The 24549-nt window shown below is 37.7% G+C and overlaps 1 protein-coding gene across 4 annotated transcripts in view; it reads left to right on the top strand.

Moving 5' to 3' along the window:
* Positions 1-24549, top strand: part of Sac1 (phosphatidylinositol-3-phosphatase SAC1) — a 677000-nt gene that overhangs the window by 232298 nt on the left and 420153 nt on the right. For all 4 annotated transcript variants that reach the window (XR_016547569.1, XM_090383680.1, XM_090383679.1 and 1 more), the window contains exon 7: positions 22620-22653. Coding sequence is in view for 3 of the 4 variants with exons in the window: in XM_090383680.1 (XP_090239806.1) it covers positions 22620-22653 (34 nt within the window). In the remaining variant the exon portion in view is untranslated. The remainder of the gene's footprint in view (positions 1-22619; positions 22654-24549) is intronic.

A 24549-nucleotide genomic window follows, 5' to 3' on the forward strand; every position in this document is an offset into this window, starting at 1 on the left:
ATGACCTGCTCTGGCAGCCCGTCTGCCCCACTCAGAGAACTTCATATCTGACTGCACAATTACCCCCATGTATTTTCCATTCTCCACTTCCCTGAGTGTAGTACCACACAGTTGGTATATTTCTCTTGGGTTACTGCTACCCAGAGGAAGTAATTTGCATTTGTCAATGTTAAACTTTAGTTGCCACGTATCAGCTCATCTGCCTAACTTTTCTAGATCCTGTTGCAGTAGCATACTGTCTTTAACAACCCTGCCAATCTTTGTATCATCTGCAAACTTGGACATTAAGCCTGATATATACCATCATTGATATCATTGATAAATACACAAACAACAATGTGTCCAGCACAAAACCCTGGGGGACTCCGGTAATAACATTAATTCATGTAGTGCAATGTCCACTTATTACCACTCTCTGCCATCTCCCACTCAACCATCCCTTTAACCATTGTAGTAATTTGCCCTTAATGCCATACCACTCCAATTTGTACAGCAGTCTTCGATTAACAACGGTATCAAAAGTTTCCTGAAATCCAAGTATAGGATATCAAAATTATTTTTTGCATCGAGTTCCTTTGTGACCACATCGTAGTATCCAATCAAATTGGTCAGACAAGACTTCCCCATGCTGTGTCTGTGCTATTACTGCTGCCTTGTCTAGGTGATCCTCTGTCATCTCTTTAACCAGTGACTCCATTATTTTTCTCAGAACAGAAGTTAAACTAACAGGTCTATAACTATTTGTGTCACCCTTTGAACCCTCTTTGTGAATTGGGATTGCATTTACACATCTACACTCCATGGGGACCACCCCTGACTTTAAGGATGCTTTCATAATTATGGCTAAGGTTTGCTTACTTCCCTTGCTTGCCTCCTTCATTATAAATGGATAGATTCCATCTGCCCAGTGCCTTTTTTATGTTTAATTTCAACAATTTCTCCTCCAGTTTGCTCTCAGTTATTACAAAATCACTTAGCTCCCTGTTAGAGTTTGATAAACTTCTGGCATTCCCCTCTTTGAAGAACTCCTCATGTGTGAATTTAGATGCACAATACTCATTCAGTTTATCAACTACTTCATAAGGATCATGAATAATCGAACCATCTGTATTAAGTGGACCAATTCAGTTCATCCCCTTCTAAAGTTTACATAAGTAAAGAACTCTTTGTTGTTTTTCTTTGCATCCTTTGCCAAAGTTTTCTCGTAATCTGCCTTTGCCTGCCTAACCTGCTTTGTGACGTGATTAGTGTAGTATTAGAGCAGTATCCATTGATTACCACTCTGTCTTCTCCCACTCAACCATCTTTTTATCCATTGTAGGAACTTGCCCTTAATGCCATTATACTCCAATTTGTACAGTAGTCTTCCGTGTGCAACAGTATCAAAAGCTTTCCTGAAATCCAAGTGAATGATATCAAAATTATTTTTTGAATCCAAGTAACCATATCATGACCATATGGTCCCTTTATGACCATATCATAGTATCCAATCAAATTGGTTAGACAAGACTTCTCCTTGACAAACCTATTCTATGTCTGAATTATTATTGCTGTTTTGTCTAAATCATCCTGCACTGCTTCTTTAACCAGTGACTCCATTATTTTCCCTGGAACAGAAGTCAAACTAACAGGTCTGTAATTACTCGTGTCTCCCTTTGATCCCCTTTGAGAATTGGAGATACATTTGCACATCTCCAGTCCGTGGTGATTCCCCCCCCCCCCCGAGTCCAAGGATACTCTCATAATCATGGCTAAGGGTTTCTTACTTCCTTTGCCACCTGCTTTAATATAACTGGATCAATCACATCTACCCCACGTGCCTTTCTTATGTTTATCTTCAACAATTTCTACTCCACTTTTTCCTCTAAATTATTACAAAATAATTTAACTCCCTGTTAGAGTTAGATAAACATCTGGTCCTCTCCTCCTTGAATAACTCCTCATGTGTGAATGTAGATGCAGAATACTCAATTAGTTCAGCAGCTATCTGAGAATGATCATTTAAACCATTGATATCAAGTGTACCAATCTAATTCATCTCCTTCCTTTTTAAGTTTACATAAGTAAAGGACCCTTTGCTGTTTTTCTTTGCATTCTTTGCCAAAGATTTTTCATAATCTGTCTTCGCTTGCATAACCTCCTTTGAGACTTTATTACAGACTAGCTTGTATTCATCATAGGCTTCTGAGTCGCCTGACAATTTATGTGCATCCAATGCATTTTTCTTCTCTGCCACGAGTCTCATTAGCTCATCTGACATCCATTTGGACCTGAAACTTGAGCAGTATTTCTTAATTGGAACAAAAAGCCAAGTAGCTTCCAAAATTACTTCCTTGAATGCTTCCCATTTAGAATTTGCTGTTGGTAACATCATCATTTGGTCCCACTGTATAGAACCTAAAAAATCTCCGAGACTGTAGTCACCTTTACAAAAGCAAAAACCCTTCCCTTTAACCCCTGATGGTAGTTACATCTTTAAGTAAATCCTACATCAGTACACTGTGATCACTGCCACCTAGTGGTTCCTTTATCTGTAAATTCTTAATGCACGAATAATCACTGCTGATAATCAGATCAACAATGTTACTCCCACTTTTTGCATCTTTAACTTGCTGCTGGAGAAAACAGTTGTCCAATAAATCCACAAAAATGTTGCTAGTGTGCGAGTAACAAACCCACAAGTTTCAGTCTATATCTGAAAATTGAAAATCCACCATTATAAGACACTTTGATTTACTGGCCCACTCTATTTCTCTCTATAATTGTCATTGTACTCATTAGAGTCATTTGGTCTATAACCAACTCCTACCCTCATTTTTGATTTACCAGTGCTTATATCACACAAGACTGACTCAACATTGCACTGTCCATCTATGTCATCCCATTTTTGTTTTGAAATCATTTATTAATGATCTTGAAAAAACACCTCCCACCAAGAGAAGAACGTTGCATAATATAATCGGCTTGTTTCCAATTCTTCAGTTTCATTTTCTGCCTACACCAAAGCTCGCAACAACTGTAAAGCAGTTATTAATCAGTCGAAACTAGATTTTGAACAGACAAAGAGTAGAAAACTATCTTCTTGCCCTAAAGGTAGCCAAGCAATCTGGTTTCTTGCCTAAGCTATTGGCTGCAACTTTTGCCTATCTCTGCTCCCACCTCTGTCAAAACCAGATGGTTCTGTTGTCACTTCAGGCAAGGATAAAACTGACCTGCTAGCATCCCATTTTTCTTCCAACTCATGTATTAATCATCTTGGTAAAACAGCTCCCACCATTCCCAGCACGCTACATTCAATGCCTCCTGTGGTCTTCCGTCAAAAGGATGTCAGAATGATTTTGACGCATTTCGATTCTAAGAAAGCTCCAGGTCTGATGATATTTCTCCACTTATTCTCAAAACCTGTGCTCCTGAACTTACTCCTATTCTTTGCTGCCTTTTTTCACTTCTTATTCCAAAGGTGTTTTTCCTTCTGCTTGGAAATTTGCTCATATCCAGCCAGTTCCTAAAAAGGGTGACAAATCCCTCCCATCCAATTATCGTCCCATTGCAATTACTTCTACTCTTTTTAAAGTAATGGAGAAATCAATTAACTGCCAACTCCTAAACTACATAGAAACCTTCCGTCTGATCAACGATCGCCATTATGGATTCCGTCAGTGTCGATCCACTGGTGATTCTCTGGCTTATATTACCCATTAATGGACAAATTCAGTGAAAAAGTTTGGTGAAACACAAGCAGTTGCTCTTGACATCTCAAAGGCTTTCAATTGTGTTTGGCATAAAAGTCTTCTAAACAAGCTTCCATCTTATGGTTTGCAACTGTTTTTTGTAATTGGTTATCTAGTTTTCTCTCTGATTGCTCACTGAGGGTGATGGTAGATGGCTCTCTGTCTTCCAACTTCTCCACTAATGCCGGTGTCCCACAAGGTTCAGTACTTTTCCCCACTCTTTTCCTCTTGTATATTAAGACCTTCCACTGACTGAAAATCCTATCCATAGTATTGCCGATGATAGCACATTGCATTCCACTTTCCATTTTGAGAATCCTTGTCTTGCCCAATCAGCTTCAACTTCTTGAATATCCACATCCAATTACTTAACTGCCGTTCTCCAGGTAATTCTCCATTGGGGGAAAGACAACGGAGTTGATTTCAATCCTTCTAAAACTCAGTCATGTGTCTATCTCACAAAAAGGATTCTTCTGCTCCTATGCTTATCTTTGGTGACACTTTGATTTCTAGGCAAAATGATATATCTCTTTTGGGGGCTACCTTGACTTCTAATCTCTCTTGGCACAAGCACATTACAAATATTGCTTCCTCTGCATCTACAAAACTTGGTTTTCTCTTTCGCTCTCGGCGTTACTTTTCTTCCAAACAGCTGTTCACTCTGTACAAATCGAAAATCCACCCTACCATGGAATATTGTTCCCATAGATGGGGCTGAGCCCCCAAAACCTCTCTCAGTTGTCTAGATTCAATACAGAAGAGGGCAGTTAGGTTAATTAATGACTCCTTTAACAGAGTCTCTGCACTCGTTGTCTCATAGACGTACTGTTTCTATTGCATGCCTTTTCTACAGATTCTTCCATGGGCACTGTTCTTCTGAATTGGCTTCTATAATTCCCACTCTCTCTTTCAAAACAGTCCGATCACGTGCTCCCACCAGCCAACATTCATTTACTGTCCAACTTCAATCTCACAGAACTAGCTTTTCATCTTCCTCGTTTATTCGTTCAACTGCCGTTTTCTGGAACAACCTTCCTTCATACGTATTTCCTGAAAATTACAGTCTACAGACATTCAAGTCTAATGTCAACAAATATCTTCTTTAATCTTCTCAACCTGCAACCCATGCACGGTACTAAATAGTATAGGTTCTAATATCTCTTGTGTTTGGGGTTTTCATAAAAAAAAAAAAAAAAAATTTCAACTGGATGCATTTCCTTAGATTTTATGTGTTTCTTGAGTAACCTCTCCTCCCCTCCTATCCTGTTTATTCTTTCTGTACATATTGTACTTCCCAAATTCCACTTCTGCATCCCTTATATCTGAGTGACACCACGTCTCTGATATCCCAAAAATATCTACCTTAGATATTTTTGGGATATCTCCCCATAAGCCCTGCACAGTCTCTCCAGGGCCAAATTAATTTGACAAGGCTCTCATCATATACTCCCTGCTATCGTGTCTGAGCAGGATTGCAGACCCTTTCAGATTTAACCCTGACTCATGACTTTTTTTCAACATTGACCTGTACTTGATAAGTAAATTAGCTGATTTCCTCCATTTCATGTCTTAACTAGCACTTCAAATTCATCAAACTCATTTACTATACTCCTAGCATTGGTGTACATGCAAGTATACAAGCACATGTTCTTATTCTTATTTACTCTAACACAGCCCATGTATTTACTTGTTTTATACTGCAAGCAGTTTCTGAAATCCCCAGCAACTTGCTTTCTGGGCAGCTGCTCATTCTAATAGAAGCAGTGCAAGAATCACTTTTGCCTGTGCCTGCAGTCACAGTTAATCTGTTAGTCTGTGAATACCCCCATGCTAGTAATTTTCTAGCATGGGGGTATTCACCTAACATTGCCTAGATAGCATCAGCAAATATTCTTGCACCCTTTTCTATTTAAGTGTATCCCATCCCTGTAGAAGCAATCTCTCTCCTGTTAACAACCTGCTGACCATGCTGAGAAAAATTCTCTCCAGGGCCAAATTAATTTGACAAGGATCTCATCATATACTCCCTGCTATTGTATCTGAGCAGGATTGCAGACACTTTCAGATTTAACTCTAACTCGTGACTTTTTTCCAACATTGACCTGTACTTGCTAAGTAAATCAGCTGACCTCCTCCATTTAATGTCATTAGTAGTGTTAATGTGTACAACGATATCACCTTTTGTACCCTTGAAAGATGATATTTACAACGTTATCAACTTTTGACCCTGGTAGAGATACTCTGGTCCTATTCCACCTGTCCTTTTAACACAATATATTTCCCATTTCCCTGACAATTGAGTCACCAACAATGCCTAGCTCCTGTGTGATTAGCACATTCTGTCCTGAAGGTTGGTGCTGTGTTGCGCGGTGCATAAGAGTGAGCTCTGGCATTGAGTTGGGTAGCTGAAAGCTTGATGTGCCTCCCATTTTAATTCCTTCGAGGGCAACTTCCCGACTCTTCAAGCTCTCATAGATGCCTGTCACAATGCTGAGTTGGCACCTAAATTCTTCACCTAGCATACACACACACAAAGACTTCCTCCATAGCTCATCTTGTTTGGGAGAGATCCACAAACATATCGCATTTTGCACATTTTTTTAGACTTTGATGCTTTGGAGAATTGTCCCCTTCGGTTCTCCTTTGACCCACAGCACCATTGCTACTTTGCACACGTTGCTTTGCTGCTCTAGTCTGGGGCATAATTTCTGTTTAAATACAATTCAATTAACAATAAAAATTAAAAGGATTTATAAATTTAATTTATTAATTGCCAAGACCATACTATGCTAACAGCTTCCTAGTACAGTGCTACATATTACGCAGTCTAGTGTTACCTTATAACTTACACTATCAAGTTCGAGATATACATAATTAGTTATCCACTAATAACATTAGTCCACGTAGAACAGTGTCCATTTATTTTCACTCTCTGCTGCTCCCACTCCCTTTATCCATTGCAGTAACTTGCCCTTAATGCCATACCTCTCCAATTTGTACAGCAGTCTTCCCTATGCAACAGTATCAAAAGCTTTCCTGAAATCCAAGTATATGATATGAAAATTATTTTTAGCCTCCAGTTCCTTTGTGACCACATTGTAGTATCCAATCAGTTTGGTCAGACAAGACTTCCCCTTAACAAACCCATGCTTTGTCTTAACTATTACTGCAGTCTTGCTAGACGATCCTGCAATGCTTCTTTAACTTGCAATGCTTAATTATAGACCTGTTAGTTTAACTTCTGTTCCCAGAAAATTAATGGAGGCACTGGTTAAAGAAGCACTGCAGGTTCATCTAGACAAGACTTCAGTTATAGCTCCGACACAGCATGGTTTTGTTAAGGGGAAGTCTTGCCTGACCAATTTGATTGGATACTATGATGCAGTCACAAAAGAACTGGATGCAAGGGAATAACTTTGATATTATATACTTGGATCTTAGAAAGGCTTTTGATACTGTTGCACATGGAAGACTGCTGCACAAATTGGAGCAGTGTGGCATTGGAGGCAAATTGCTGCTATGGATAAAGGGGTGGTTGAAGGGGAGAAGACAGAGAGTGGTAATCAATGGACACTGCTCATCGTGGACTAATGTTATTAGTGGAGTCCCTCAGGGTTCAGTATTGGGTCCATTATTGTTTTCTGTATTTATAAATAATATTGATGATGGTATATCAAGCTTAATGTCCAAGTTTGCAGAAGATATGAAGGTTGGGAGGGTTGTCAAGGACACTACTGACACTATGCTACTGCAACAGGATCTGGAAAGGTTGAGCAGATGGGCTGAGAGGTGGCAAATGAAGTTTAACATTGACAAATGTAAAGTACTACATATGGGAAACAGCAACCCCAGAGCAACGTATCAACTCTGTGGTACTACACTGACAGTGGTAGAGAATGAAAGGGACCTGGCGGTGGTTGTGCAGGCAGATATGAAGTTTTCTGAGCAGTGCAGATGGGCTGCAAGAGTAGCTCATGGTGTATTGTCGATGATATATAGGAATTTTTCTATCAGGGATAAGGAGGTGATTATTCCTTTGTATAAGGCAATGGTCAGGCTAGAGTACTGTATACAGGTCTGGAGGCCTCATTTCAAGAAGGATGTAGAGATGCTGGAACGAGTACAGAGAAGGGCAACAAGATTGGTGAATGGAACAAAGGGGTGCTCTTACGAAGAAAGGCTTAAGTTTTGCAAATTACAGTGTCTGGAGACTAGGCACCAGCGAGGTGATCTGATAGAGGTGTATAAAGCCTTGAATGGTTTGAGCATGCTCAATGCTGATGGGATTCTTCCTCTTGCTCAGAATAATCACCTGAGAGGGCATAAATTCAAATTGAGGAAAGACAGATGTAGGATAGACGTGAGGAAATTTGCCTTTAGCCAGCCGGTGGTTGGTTGGTGGAACAGACTTCCATCCCTTGTCGTGGAAGTTGATAGGCTAAATAAGTTTAAGGCTCAGCTGGACAGGCATTTCGAACGAACAAAGGGGTGAAGTGGACGTGGTTATTTTTTATTTATTTTTTTTTTTTTTTGGCTGATGCTGCATAAGCTTGCTTTCTTGCATCAAATGCCTCTACTAATGCTAATGCTAACCAGTGATTCCATTATTTTTTCCGGAATACAAGTTAACTAACACGTCTGTAGTTACTTGTGTCACCTTTTGAACGCCCCCCCCCCTTGTGAATTTGTGATTCATTTGCACACCTCCAGTCCATGGGGACCTGCTCTGATTCCAAGGAAGCTCTCATTATTATGGCTAAGGGTTTGGTTACTTCACTTACTGCCTCCTTCATTATAACTGGATAGATTCCATCTGCCCCAAGTGCCTTTTTTATGTTTAATTTCAACAATTTTTCCTTCACTTTGCTCTCAGTTATCACAAAATCACTTAGCTTCATTTTAGAGTTTGATAAACTTCTGGAATTCCCCTCCTTGAATAACTCCTCATGTATGAATGTAGATGCAAAATACTCTGTCAGTTTATCCGCTACTTGAACAGGTTCACCAATAGTCGAACCATCTATATTAAGTGGGCCAATCTGATTCATCCCCTTCCTTGTAGAGTTTACATAAGTAAAGAACTCTTTGCTGTTTTTCATTGCATCCTGTGCCAAATATTTCTTGTCATCTGCCTTCGCTTGCCTAACCTCCTTTATGACTTGATTACAGACTAGCTTATATCTGCTATAGGCTTCTGTGGCACCTGATAATTTATATGTATCCCATGCATTTTTCTTTTCTGCAACGAGCCTCATTAATTCATCCGACATCCATTTAGACCTGAACCTTGAACAGTATTTCTTAGTTGGTATGAAAAGGCCAGTAGCTTCCAAGTCCCTGAAGCCTTCCCGTAGACACCTTTACGAAAACAAAAACCCTTCTCTTTACGGTGCCTCCGTAGCCAGGTGGGAAGGAGCAGCAGTGCGTAGCACACGCTTCTTGATTAGACCGGGGTTCGAGCCCGTCACCACCAAATATGAGGATGCGGAAAGGTCAGGGAATGATCACCGCATATCCCGGAGCAATATGGCCTTAGTTGCTAATGCTCCTAAAAACCAAATAACAAACAAACCTTCTCTTTACCCTTGATCATAGTTACATCTTTAAGTAAATCCCACGTCAGTACACTGTGATCACTGTCACCTAGTGGTTCCTTTATATGCAAATTCCTAATGCATGCTTCAAAGGCGCCTCCGTAGCCAGGTGGGAAGGAGCAGCAGTGCATAGCACATGCTTCTTGATTAGACTGGGTTCGAGCCCGTCACCACCAAATATGGAGGATGCGGAAAGGTCAGAGAATGACCACCGCATATTCCTGGTGCAATATGGCCTTAGTTGCTAATGCTCCTAAAAACCAAACAACAACAACAGCATGCCTCATCACTGCTGAAAATCAAATCAAAGGTGTTACTCTCTCCGGTTGCCACTCAAACATGTTGCTGTAGAAAACAATCATCCAATAAATCATAAAAGCCTTGCTAACATGCGAGTGACCAACCCACAAGTTCCAGTCAATATCTGGAAAATTAAAATCCCCCAATGCAAGACATTCTGATTTACTGGCCCATTCTATTTCTCTGCACAACTCTTCATTGTACTCATTAGTCTTTAAGTCTATAATGTACTCCTACTCTCATTTTCCCTTTCCCCTTGTTTATGTCACATCAAACAGACTCAACATTGCACTGTACACCCGTGTCAACTGGATGCACTTCCTTAGATTTTATATGTTTCTTAACTAACTGCATAATTTTCATTCCTTTATACCCTGTCTGTCCTTTCTGTACACATTTTGCTTCCCAAATTCCAATTCTGCACTGCTTATATCTGTGTGGTACCATGTCTCTGATATCCCAACAATATCTGCCGTTGATCTCTTGATCAGCACTTCAAATTCATCAAATTTTTTACTATTCTTCTAGCATTAGTGTACATGCAAGTATACATGCACTTGTTCTTACTCTTAGTCACCCTAATACAGCCCATGTATTTACTTGTTCCATGGTGACTCCCAGCAGCTCTTGAAATCCCCAGCAACTTGCTCTCTAGGCTGCTGCTCTTTACAATAGAAGCAGTGCAAGAATCACTTTCACTTCTGCCTGCGGCAACCGTTAATCTTTTAGTCTGTGAATCCTCCCCCCTAACTTGCAATTTTCTGACCTACCTAACACTGCCTCGATAGCATCGGCAAATATTCTTGCACCCTTTCTATTTAAGTGTATCCCTTCCCTGTAGAAGCAGTGTCTCCTGTTAGCAAACACAAACCACGCTGAAAAAAAATTCTACCCCTTGAGCCTTGCACAATCTCTCCAGAGCCGAATTGATTGACAAGGCATATCATATACTCCCACCTATCGTGTCTGAGCAGAATTGCAGACACTTTCAAATTTAACCCTAACTCGCAACTTTTTTTTCAGCATTATCCTGTATTTGTTAAGTAAATCTGCAGATTTCTTACTCTTAAGATCATTAGTGCCAACGTGTACAATAATATCATCTTTTGTGCCCGTAAAAGATGCTATCTGCTCTGCAACGTCATCAGCTTTTGTCCCTGGCAGACACTGGTCCTGTTCCACCTATCCTTTTTGCATTCTATATTCCCTGTCTCTCTAACAGTAGAGTCACCTACAATAACTAGTTCCTGTGGGACCAGTGCATTCTGCCTTGGAGATTGCTGCTGAGTTGCCTGATGCACAGGAGTGAGCTCTGGCGTTGAGTTGGGCAGCTGAGAGCTTGATGGGCCCCCTTATATTAATTTCTTCGAGGGCATTTACCCCACACCTTAAACTCTCATAGACACCCATCAGAACACTGAGTTGGCACTTAATTTCTTCACAGTTCAGATGCTCTCTTTCTGGAAATGCTTCTGACAGCCACATCATGACAGCTGATAACTCTTATGAATAAAACTTTCGCTTAGCATTCCTGAAGAACAACAGTATCTTTCTTGAAGCAGTCAAAATCAGTTTCTGTAATAGAATATCCAGCTCAGTAATCCTCAGACTGTAAATTATTTGTTAAGTTGTAGGAAAAAAATAATGCAAGAAAGCAAGCTTATATACCATCAGCCAAAAAAAAAAAAAAAAAACCCCTATCACCTATGCAGTTTGCCCATCTGCACCTTCCAAGAATTTGGCTTAGTTCTTCCTTGAATTTATTCAACCGATCCACTTCCACAACACCCGCTGGCTGAAGACAAACTTCCGTACATCTGTCCTGTAATCATCCTTACGCATCTCGAATTTATGATCCCTCATTGTGTGTAGTCTCGGCAAGTGGAAGAATTCTATTAACATTCAACTTACTCAATCCAATCAGGCTTTAAATACCTTAGTCAGACGTCCCAGTGGTGCCTAATCTCAAAACAGTGTAATTTGTAGAACTGAAGCCTTTCTAAGTAAGAGATCCTTTTGTTCCTTTTACCAGTGTGGTTAGCTTCTCTGCACTCATTCCAGCAGATCTACATCACTTCCTAAAGTGAGGCCTCCAGACCAATATACATTACTTAAGAGGCGTCCTAACCATGGCCTTATACAAAGGGATAATCACCTCCTTATCCCTGCTAGCAAAGTTTCTCTATATCATTGACAAAACCCTGTGAGCTGTCCTGGCAGCATGTTTGCACTTCTGAAAGAATTTCACGTTTGACATCACAGTTAGGAGAACGAAAAAGACCCCGGGTCTTTTTCGTTCTCCACTTGAGTGTAGTACCTCACAGTTGATAATTTATTCTGGAGTTACTGCTACCTATATGCAGTACCTTGCATTTGTCAATATTAAACTTCAATTGCCATTTTTCACCCCATCAACCGAATTTTCCTAGATCTTATTACAGTATAAATGACTGTCGTCTACCTTGCCAACCTTTGTATCATCTGAAAACTTAAACATTAAGCCTGATATACTTTCATCAGTATTTTTGATAAATATTGAAAACAACAATGGACTGAGTCACTGAACACTGGGAAACCCCACTAATAACATTAGTCCACAAAGAGCGGTGAGCATAGATATCTACTCACTGTGCAGCATTCTTTTATATGCCACAGTATTAAAAGTCCTGAAATTTAACTATATGATCTCAAATTTATTTTTTGCATCCAGTTCCTTGGATATGGCATCATAGTAACCTATCAGATTGGTTAGACAAGACAGTCCCTTAACATTTCCATGCTGTGATTGCAGTGTAATTGCATGCCTGTTCAGATGATCCTGCATTACTTCTTTATCCAGTGATTCCATTAATTTCACTGGAACAGATGTTAAGCCAACAGGTGTGTAATTACTCACATCATCTTTTGATCCCTCTATGAATCGGGTATACATTTGCACATATCCAGTTCATGGGGACCTCCCCTGAATCCAAGGAGGCTTCATAATTATGGCTAGGGGTTTGCTTACTTACTTTTATGCCTCCCTTAATATAATTGGACAGATTCCATATGGTGACTTTTTTATGTCCATCTTCAACAATTTCTATTCCACTTATGTTATGTTATTTGGTTTTTTAGGAGCATTAGCAACTAAGGCCATATTGCTCCAGGATATGCGGTGGTCATTCCCTGACCTTTCCGCATCCTCCGTATTTGGTGGTCACGGGCTTGAACCCCGGTCTAATCAAGAAGTGTGAGCTATGCACTGCTGCTCATGCCCACCTGGCTACGGAGGCGCCCTATTCCACTTTCATTTAAGCTAATATTTAAAAATATACTATACTAATAAGCAATCCTATTTAATTTATAATGCAGTATAGACTTTAAAAATTGCTCCTGCTTTTTCTGAAAAATCTCATATTTTCTTCATGTTTTTCTTCTTCTTCTTCCTCCTCTTTTGAGCCACAAACCACCTGTTTCTTCCTGCTTACAAATGCTTGATCTGCAGATTTTGGAAAGTCAAAAAAGTTAGCTACTGTGTTATAACCTTCACTATTTCAGTGAAATCATAGTTTGACATTTTTTTGTTTTTCAGACATAAAATCACAAATAAATTGCGCAGAGCTATATCTAAAGAAATGTCACAGTGTCACTATTTGTTCTATGTTGTCATACATTCAGACTTGTGACAACTGGTCTGCCCACATGTCAAGAGCAACTTTAAAATGGTGAATATCAGTGATATTGTCATCAAGAGGCCGTGGCCATCATTGAGCAAAATGGCATTGTATCCCTATATTAATAATTCATTAATAATAGTAAATAATCATAGTACTTCATCACCCTGAATGAGTGAGTTACTTATATTTTTAACATCTCTTACATACTTTTGTCCAAACTTCTTTTAACTTCCTTTCTTCTTTGCCTGTTTGGTGCACCTTAGATGCTGATGTGCCATAAAACACCTAACACCCAACCAACCAACTACATTGCCTGTAAGTTACTCCTAGTTTCTATTTCCATGTGCAAAGCTTTATATTTAGAGTGTTACGCACTATTTCTAACTAGTCTATAAATAAATATCATTTTACTGTCAGCAAAATACCATCATTCAAAAAGCATTTAGGAACGTTTGGATTTACATATCCTGAATGATGTGCTGGTTGGCACATTCACAGCATAATCATTTTACAAACAGCCAATTAATTTAGTGCTAAGGAGAATTAAAATTACAGAGACTGTGTAGGCAACACGTAAACAACAATAAAACACACACTTATAGGATATTTTGAACCCTTGGGAAATTTCTCAGATATACGTGATTTACCCTTTCCCAAGGGGAAAAGGGAAATCACCTATACCCTCCCACCCTTTGAATTTGAAGGCAAAACAGTTACATAATATCTGCTTTTGCCTTCCATGTTTCCATTCTCTGTGTACATTTTTAAAGTGAGAGTAATAGTAGTAGTAGTAGTAGTGGCATGTGATGCAAGAAAGCAAGTGCAGCATCAGCCAAAAAAAAAAAAAAAAAATACAAAACAATTCCCTTTAAATGTTTGTCCAGTTCCTCTTTAAATTTATTTAACCTATTATATTGAAAACAACAAAAAAACTTCCACAACGACAGATGGAAGTTTGTTCCAGCAATTAACCACCTGCTGGCTAAAGGCAAATTTCTGCACATCTATTCTACTTCTGTCTTTCACAATTTGAATTTTCAATTTGAATTTATGTCCCCTTAGGTTCGTAATCTGAACAAGTGGAAGGATCCCATCAGAATTCAGCGTGCTCAACCCATTCAAGGCCTTATACACCTCAATCAGATCACCGCACAGGTGCCTAGTCTCCAGCTGCTGCAATTTGCAGAACTTAAGCCTCTCTTGGTAAGAGGATCCCTTCATTCCCCTCACCAATCTTATTGCCCTTCTCTGTACACGCTCAAGCAAATCTACATCTTTCCTAAAATGAGGCTTCCACACCTGTATGCAGTACTAAAGGCATGGCCTGACCATTGCCTTATACAGAGGGACAATCACCTCCTTTTCCCTGCTAGCAAAATTCCTATATATCATTGACAAAACTCCATGACCTGCCCTGGCAGCCTGTCTGCATTGCTCAGAAAACTTCATATCTGACTGCCCAATTACTGCCAGGTCTTTTTCATTTTCTACCACCTTAAGTGTAGTACCACACAGTTGGTATGTTTCTCTGGGGTTACTTCTACCCATATGCAGTACTTTGCATTTGTTAATGTTAAACTTCAGTTGACACTTCTTAGCCCATCTGCCCAAATTTTCTAGATCCTGTTGCAGTAGCACACTGCCATTACTGTCATTAACTAATATTGGTCTTTGGTTTTGTTCCTTATGTCCTCTTTGAAGAGAATGGGATCTATGTTCAACTTGTTAATTGATTTTAGAGTTTGGCCAGGGAAAATCCTGTCTCTGAAATTTCATTGTACTATTTAAGGGAGTTAGAGATGAATCCAGCTTTGTATTTCTAGAAACAAAATGCTACCTGATAATCTCCTGTAATGGTGTAGGTCATGTGTTATTATACAATTTCACATACCAAGTTAGTGACCTGAACGACCTAAAAATTTTTAGAATCCCAACATTATTAAGATCGGTGTGAATAATATTGAATAGAAATAACAAGTTTTTAGATTTACATATTTTCACATAACTGGGTTGACAATATAATGGAAACACTTGATATGAAAATAGTAGTTTTTGTAATGGCTTTATGACATATATATGAATATGTATGCACTGATGATTTTTTTTTTGTTTCTTTGCACGTACCATTGTGAACAAATGATGATAAAAGCTGATGTTTAGTTAGAGGTGGTATAAAATGGTACATGAAGAAAATGACCGACCAGTCTGAATTCCAAAGATGCATGTTGAGTAGGAACATTGGTTACCAAAAGTTGATTTGTTTAATGTATCGAGGGTAGTTGTATCAAAAGTGGTGTTTCATTCATGCAAATACAAAAGCTGATAGAATGAATTGTGGCAGAAAATCGAAGCTGATGAAAAGAGACCACTGGATACTGAAAAGGATTGTAGCCCGGAAAACATAAAACTACTACCTCAAAAATAACTGCAGAACTTAATGAAGCTCAGCAGTCCAATTTATAGCAAAATGGTTTGACAAGAAGTTCATAAGACTGAAATTTATGGCAGAGCCACTACTGCCAAACCACTCATTACTGATAGTAATGCTAAAAGGAGGTGCAGTGGTGAAAGGAGCACAAAAACCGAACACCTGATGATTGTAAATTTGACTTTACGTAAGTTGTTGTTGGCCGGTGCAAACTAAAAAAAAAAAAATCATGGAAATGTATTTTGCATCCTCTAGGAATAAATGGAGGTATCGTGAAAATATCGTAATGGGAGCCCAAGAACACATTGTTTTTTTTTTGGTAATTTGTTCCAAGACCTTGGAAGTTGAAATTTTTGCTATGCTATTAACTAGAATAAATACCTAAGCTATTTATCTCTCTAAAAGGTCATTTTTATATTGTAAACTGCACTACACTTTCATTGTTATCATATGTTTCATTATAAGAATCAATCTTAAATGCCTTTGTGACATTTTTCTAAAACACATTTCTGGAGGTCACCATAAAACAATAAAAACAATTTGCGCTTTCCAGTTTATTGGGCTTTTCTGTTAGTGCAATCTATTATAAATGGGTAGCTGATAACTGGAATTCTGTGGTGAAATGAGTTCCCATTTACATTATGGTGAAATAAGTTCCCCTTCACTGAAATTGTCAATCATATAAAAAACAAATAAATTTTCAGAATCTTCTCTTCATTCCCATTTACTTATTAAAGTGGTGAAGGGAAAGGGACCAATGGAAATGCAAGTGGTGGCAGTGGTAGGAAACGAAACAAATTTGATCTAGAAATTAAGATGATTAATTAAGAATTATGAAGCAGGACAAAGTTTGTCATCTATTTCACGGAATTAGGTCTCGCTGCTTCAACAGTGAATACTATTTCAAGGGACATTGTGTGTATAAAAGAACATGTTAAAGGATCAATGCATTTGCAAATAAAGGAACCACTAGGTGGCAGTGATCACAGTGTGCTGAAGTTGGATTTACTGAAAGAGTAAACTACCATCAGGGGTAAAGGGAAGGGTTTTTGCTTTCCTAAAGGCGACTATGGTGGTCTGAGACAGTATTTAAATTCTATATGGTGGGTCCAACTGATGATATTACCAACAGCAAATTCAAAATGGGAAGCATTCAAAGAATTTATCTTGGAAGCTACTAGGCTTTACATACCAACTAAGAAATATTGTTCAAGGTCTAAATGGATGTCAGATGAACTAATGAGAGTTGTCACCCTACTGAGTTTTCTAACCAGATTTGGAACTTCCATTAGCAGTCAGAGGCCCTAAATCAAACACTGATTAAAGTAAGAAGTATTGGCTTTAGCTAGTTAAATTTTTAGCAATAGGCTTCAGCAGAGAGAAAAAGAGAATGCCTACACTACCCTCTGCCTCCTATCCTTTAACCAGCTGCTGTTCCCTGCAAGTCCAGTTTTCTCCAGTTTATATGGTAACCGGTAACCTCTTATGTGGGGGTGATGATAATACCAAAGGCTAATAATTGTAGGTATAAAAGTTGAATTAGGTTTATGCATCTGTTTTGTGACCTCTTCATGATAGTTAATTAGACTTGTCAGGCATTCTGAATCTGATTAGCAACTTTCACAAGTGTGGATGCATTGTGGATGCATGTTTGTGGATGCATGTGGGCTTGCAATAGGTTCTTGGAACATGTAAGCCTGCTGTAGTGAATATTCTGAATGCAGGTGGGCATAATGAATTATATGGCATTCATATAATTCATAATGAATTATATGACAATGTGCTGTGTGGTGCAAGTTTATAAAATTTTATGAATTTAATTTTGGTAATATTTTTTTTAGTTATTTTCTGTTATATTTTGTAAATGTTTAAAAGTGTTACCTTTTTTAAAGCTAATTCTGCTAAGTTACTTCTTTTTATATCTTGTAAGCTGAAATTCTCAAGTTCAGTAGCAGATGAAGTTTTAATAACTGCTTAATTGCTATAATATTTTGTTAATTTAAATAATAGTTATTTTTAAAAGTAATTTTGTAAGATTTTATAACTTTAATTCTTATCTTAATGGTTTCTACAAGCTCAGTTTGACTGCTTCATATGAGGAAGTCATAACTCATATGGGAATGGCCATAATGATTCAGTTGAGGTATGAATTCATTGCTTTATAGCATGTGGCTACAAATAGTAGATAATTCTAACTAAACTGATGATTCTTGTCTTTGTTTCCTACGGAGGAGCGTACCAACATCAAATTAAATGGCATCCTGCTACTAGAAGAAATTGAATCACTGAAAAAAACAGGTGCTTACCTAGGCAACAAATAACCAGGAACTTGTTGAGAACTCAAGTATCTGTTCATCTACCAGATGATGCATCCCTTATTTTGAACCCAGAATAGAATAGCAAAGTTAGTACACTACTCCAGTTCAAGAGGATTTAGTTTTATTGGTAGTTTCCGTTGTCAGGAAAGTGGGTGACATTTGTTTTTTGTAATGAGTTTAGGTGGACTAGAACCACAGCGTATTTGCCTAAGTGCAGTATCTGATGTTACTAACAGAATATCAATTTTTAATTGGAGTTAAAGTGAGCATTAATATTCATGTGGAGACTAATGATATTGAGCCCATGTGAACTGATGATTTGTCGGATAAATATAGGACCACATTGAAAAAATTCTGAGAGTCAGATCGGAATGTATGCATGTCTGCAGTTCTTCCCGGACATGACAGGAAGGATTGTATGCTGAGTGGAATAACTTATTAGAAATTGGGGAAATTTCCATGACAGTTTTAACAGTCAACAGTATCATGCCAATATGCAATTACATATCTTCAACCAGTGCTTTTTTTTGGGACAGTACACAACTGATGGCATACTTGCACCTTTATTAACAGTGACGTGTGACATTTGGATGCTGCAATACACTTTGAAATTTGTAATATTCCGTAAATTTTTTTCACAACTTTACCTACTATTCAAATAAGCTTAAAATTATTTAACTAAATTTGCATTTTTTACTGTCTATTGTTAAGATATTTTCTATATAAAACTGTACCGTTTTTATAATTCTAAATTCCTCAGTCGGACCTCTGTTTAACGAAGTGCTTTTATAGCGAATTATTTTGAATTCCCCTTGGAAGTTACATTTAAAATAGTTTCCATTGAGCGAAGAAAATTTTCATATAGCGAACGGATTAGGAGAGAATTAACTCGATACGAACTGTTCGCATTTCTGGCCTTCAGGCAATTAGTGTTGCTGCATGAATTAAGAGAGCTAAAGAATTCTGCAACTTAGTGGTACCTGGTAAAACCTATCAGGTGGTCAACCTGCCCCACATGCAGAGGAGTCACGCTAGTCAAGAGTGAGCAGATCAAGGTGTATTTCCAATGGGCTCTGCCCACCTTCTACTGCAGTGGTTTGTCTAGTCCTTCCTTCAATTTATTCTCATTAGATATCATCTGACATTCATTTAGGTCTAAGCCTTCAGTAGTATTTCTTAGTTGGTACAAAAAGCCTAATAGCATCTATGATTATTTTTCTGAATGCTTTCTATTTAAAATTTGTTATTGGTAACATCATCAGTTGGTCCCACTGTATAGAATTTAAAAACTGTCTGAGTCTGTGGTCTCCTTTACTAAAGCAAAAATCCTTCCATTTACCCTTGATGTTAGGTACATCTTTAAGTAAATCCAACATCGATATATGGTAATCACTGCCATCTAGTGATTCCTTTATCTTCAGATTCTTAATAAAAAAAAAATAAAAAAAACCCCACAATTCACCCATCTGTACCCTCCAAGAATTTGTCTAGTTCTTCCAGCGCCTCCGTAGCCAGGTGGGCAGGAGCAGCAGTGCATAGCACACGCTTCTTGATTAGACCGGGGTTCGAGCCCGTGAGCCACCAAATACGGAGGATGCAGAAAGGTCAGGGAATGACCACCGCATATCCCCGAAGCAATATGGCCTTAGTTGCTAATGCTCCTAAAAACCAAATAACAACAACCTCTAGTTCTTCCTTGAATCTATTCAAACCATCCAATCCCACAACAACAGATATACGCCTGTTCCAACAATCAACCATCCTCTGGCTGAAGGCAAACTTCTGCACATCCATCCTGCAACCATCCTTCCTCAGTTTGAATATTTTTCCAGTGCTTATGTCACATCAACTAAATCAAGATTGCACTGGCCAGCACCCACATCAACTGGATGCACTGCCTTAGATTTTATGTGCTTCTTAACTAAGAAAATAACCTTCTTCCCACCCTCCTGTCCATTCTGTACATTGTACTCTTCATATTCAAATTCTACATCCTGTATATCTTAGTGGCACCATGTCACTAATATCTCTATGATTTCTGTATTCGATGACTTGACCAGCACTTCAAATTCATCATATTTATTTACTGTGTTTCTACCATTGGTGTACATGCATCTATTCTTACTCTTAGTTACTCTACCACAGCCCGTCTATTTCCTTTTTCCCCTGATGACCCACAGCAGGCTTTGAAATCCTCGGTACCTTGCTATTGTAATTAGCATTAGCATTTGTAGGGGCATAGATGCAAGAAAGCAAGCTTATGCAGCATCAGCCAAAAAAAAAACTCTAATTTCACCACTCCGTTCTGTTCATTCCAAATACCTGTCCAACTCAGCCTTAAATTTATTTAGGCTATCAACTTCCACAACAAAAGATGGAGGTCTGTTCCACCAATCAACTACCCGCTGGCTAAAGGAAACCTTCCGCACATCTATCCTACAACTGTCTTTCCTCAATTTGAATTTATACACTCTCAGGTCTCTGAACAAGAGAAAGAATCCCATCAGCATTGAGCATGCTCAAACCATTCAAGGCTTTATACACCTTAATCAGATCACCTTGTAGGTGCCTAGTCTCCAAACACTGTAATCTGCAAAACTTAAGCCTTTTTTCGTAAGAGCAACCCCTTGTTCTATTCACTAATCTTGTTGCCCTTCTCTGTACTTGTTCCAACAGCTCTACATCCTTCTTAAAATGAGGCCTACAGACCTGTGTACAGTGGTCAAGGTGTGGCCTGACCATCACCTTATACAAGAGGGATAATCACCTCCTTATCCCTCTATTGTATTATCTCTGATATAATATAATATCCATGATAATATCCCTTAATGATGCTGTTTTGCAAACTTCTTTGCCTTTTTGAGTTCATTGCATATTAAAGTTGTCATTTAGGGCACTACCAAAATGCACAAATAATGAAGTTAATTTTTGGCAAAAATTTGTCTCTCATCAGAACAAGAATAAAGGAAAAATGGGTGGAAATGTGTGGAGATCTTTTAACATTAAAGGATAATATATTATAACTTTCAGTAAGAATTTACTTTTTGAACATGAGCAGGAAAATTACAAAGTAAATTAATTCAAAATGTCCAGTACATTTGTCTGACATTTAATTTTCCTGCTTCAACAAGAAAATCACACAAAAATTCATTATAACAGATTTTCATTAGTATTGGCAAAATTATACAAGAAGCAAGCTTATATTTCATCAGCAAAAAAAAAAAAAAAAAAAAAAAAAATCCCTACTTCCACAACTTTAGTGGAAGTTGATTCCAACAATAATTTTTTCTGCAGCCTCCTTTTTCTAGTCTAAAAGTTATGTCACTTAGTGTGCTTCATCAGAATGAGTAACGATACCATCAGCATGTATTTACTGCACCTGTGCCTTCTTGCAGCCTTAAAACTTCAGTTTTGTTTCATTGTAGATGCCTGGTTTCTAGATACTGAAATTTATAGACCACCAGTATTTCTTGCTGCAAATACTGTTTTGTGCTTCCTAATGTTATTTTCTTTTCTGTACCCTTTCCAATAGGTCCTTATTTTTATTAAAATTAGGATTTATTAAAACTTGAATAAAACAATATTCAAGTTTTATAGCCAAATTACTTTCATAAAAGACTTCCATCTTGTTTATAGCCTAAATAAATTTAAGGCTGAGCTTGGACAGGCATTTGGAACTAATGGAGAGGTGAAATGGGAGGGTTTTTTTTTTTTAGCTGATGCTGCATAAGCCTCCCAGGGAAAAAAAAAAAAGAAAAGTCCTAATTAAGTTTTATCTTAAAATGTAACTTATATGTTTTCCTTTGGAATAACTTCTACTGGTGCACTGCGGTCTGACTATTTGTTGCCGAATACTGCAGAGACAAAAACAAGTAAGCTTATTAGAATTTTAATAAGCATTTTACTTTTCCAAGGGCACAGTTCACCCTGAATCAAGCTTACCTACAACTGGAACTATTGTTTACCTGTAAATATTGGAACAAAAGTCAAGTAAAGTTAAATTTTATTGACTTTCCATGCTTCACAGATATGCTCTAGTGGCATGAAATTTTTTGTATAACTGTGAAGAAGTGAGACGTAATTGGTGTTCAAAGTTCTATCAGCAGTAGCAAAAATTAAACAGCAATAGCATATTTGTAAATCATGTTTGAGAAAAAGTACCTTATTGCTGGAGTTTTAAAGCACTTGTTTTTGCAGAATGAGTCATATCAATTCTATAGTTATAATCTCATTATAACTATAGAATTTTCTTATATTTAATGTTATTAATATAATAGTACATTAATAATGCCAATTGTAGCAGACTTTTCATTATCAACCATGCTTGTAATAATGGACTTTCATTATACACTAATATTTTGAGTAAGAGTAATTTACTAACTTCTAATTAATTTTTGTTTCATACCGATTTTCATTTTCTTATTACTGTGCTGTTTGCTCTTTTAAGATTTGTTTCCAATTAAGAAAGTAAAAATTAAGGAGGAAAAGACATTAAGAAAATTTGCCTTTTTAACATATGGCTTTATGACTAAAAATATTTTGACTAAAAATATATATATATATATATATTTTTTTTTTTTTCAATACAGCTTTATCGATATTGGTTGCCATTGGTACATGGCTGTATCCTTTAAATATTTAAAGTGTGAAAGTTTATATCAATTTTTCATATTTGTTATTTTGTTCTTTCTCTTGATTTAATTTTGACTGACCAGCTGACATTGGAAATTCTTTTTTTTTCTTTCTAATTCTAATTCTGCTCAGCTCTGGGTATGGTCAGTGGAAGGTATGCTACTATGGGTTAAGTTGGGTTTACATTAAGTATTATTAAACTTTGAGCATGTTAACAAGTTCATAATAATTATTAAATAAATTTTCTGTTTATTCTATGTGAGAGCTACATAAGTATTTTGTTGGATTTAAATGTTGCATGCCTAATACTCTTCATTTGGCTTCATGTAGTAAGCAGTGGTGTATTCGGGCTGGAATGCACCGGAACGACATTTCTGTACTTTTTTCTAAATGTCATAATAGAAAATCATTAAATTTATACACCTAATATTATGAAACAATGGCATAATCAAAGGGGAGGGAGAAATATCTATTTTACCCATTTCTACTAAAAATGTATATTAATAGTAATCTTTAAAATTAATAGATTTCTTTAAAAAATTTATTTAAAAACAAAAATACAAATTTTGCAATGAAACTTGAACGTTTCTTACAAAAGTACAACGTATTAGATAAAGAGATCAAATGAGATATACTGTGATGCGTGCGAACGCTGCATTTTGATTTGCCATGAGCTTAACGCTAGAACTGGTTGTTCTATGAACCGTGAGTCTGAAGTCTGATTCAGTTACTGTACAGTCGATGTGGCATTATCATATAGTCTTCTGGAGAACGAGCATTCTGGTACTATTTTTTAGCAATACACCTCTGGTAGTAAGTCCATTATTCTATTACTACATAAAGACATAGTAACAAATCTGAAACTTCTTTAATGCTAAAGTACATGCCAGATAACTAAACCTGCTTTGAACACCTGCTAACCTATTGGCATCAAGAATTGTTAGTGGCTTGACCCTCTGATGTGTGTGTGTGTGTGTGTGTGTGTGTGTGTGTGTGTGTGTGTGTGTGTGTGTGTGTGTGTGTGTGTGCGCGTGCGCGCGCGCGCACACACACTTTTTTTTCATGTGTGGTTTCTGGAAGTACTCATGAATATGTATGTTTATCATGTGTGGGCTTATTGTGTTATGTATATTAATATATATTTTGAAAGTCATTTTAAATAATGTATTATGTTTCTGTATGAATTGTCTACAAATATTCAAGTAGGTGCTGCTGTGTTAGCATTAGTAGAGCCATTTGATGCAAGAAAGCAAGCTTATGCAGCACCAGTCAAAAAAAAAAAAAAAAACCCCACTTCCACTTTACCCCTCTGTTCATTCGAAATACCTGTCCAGCTGAGCCTTAAATTTATTTAGACTATCAACTTCCACAACAAGGGATGCAAGTCTGTTCCACCAACCAACTACCTGCTGGCTAAAGGCAAATTTCCGCACATCTCCCCTACATCTGCCTTTCCTCAATCTGAATTTATGCCCTCTCAGGTGATTATTCTGAGCAAGAGGAAGAATCCCATCAGCATTGAGCATGCTCAAACCATTCAAGGTTTTATACATCTCTATCAGATCACCTCGCTGGTGCCTATTCTCCAGACACTGTAATTTGCAAAACTTAAGCCTTTCTTTATAAGAGCACCATTTTGTTCCATTCACTAATCTTGTTTCTCTTCTCTGTACTCGTCCCAGCAGCTCTATATCCTTCTTGAAATGAGGCCTCCAGACCTGTATACAGTACTCTAGGTGGCCTGACCATTTCCTTATACAAGGGAATAATCACCTCCTTATCCATGCTAGAAAAATTCCTGTATATCATTGACAATACACCATGAGCTACTCTTGTAGCCCGTTTGCACTGCTCAGAGAACTTCATATCTGCCTGCACAATTACCCC

The sequence above is a fragment of the Mastigoproctus giganteus genome, chromosome 10 (genome assembly GCF_048544385.1).
Source record: "Mastigoproctus giganteus isolate SK-2022 chromosome 10, ASM4854438v1, whole genome shotgun sequence".
Lineage (NCBI taxonomy): Eukaryota > Metazoa > Arthropoda > Arachnida > Uropygi > Thelyphonidae > Mastigoproctus > Mastigoproctus giganteus.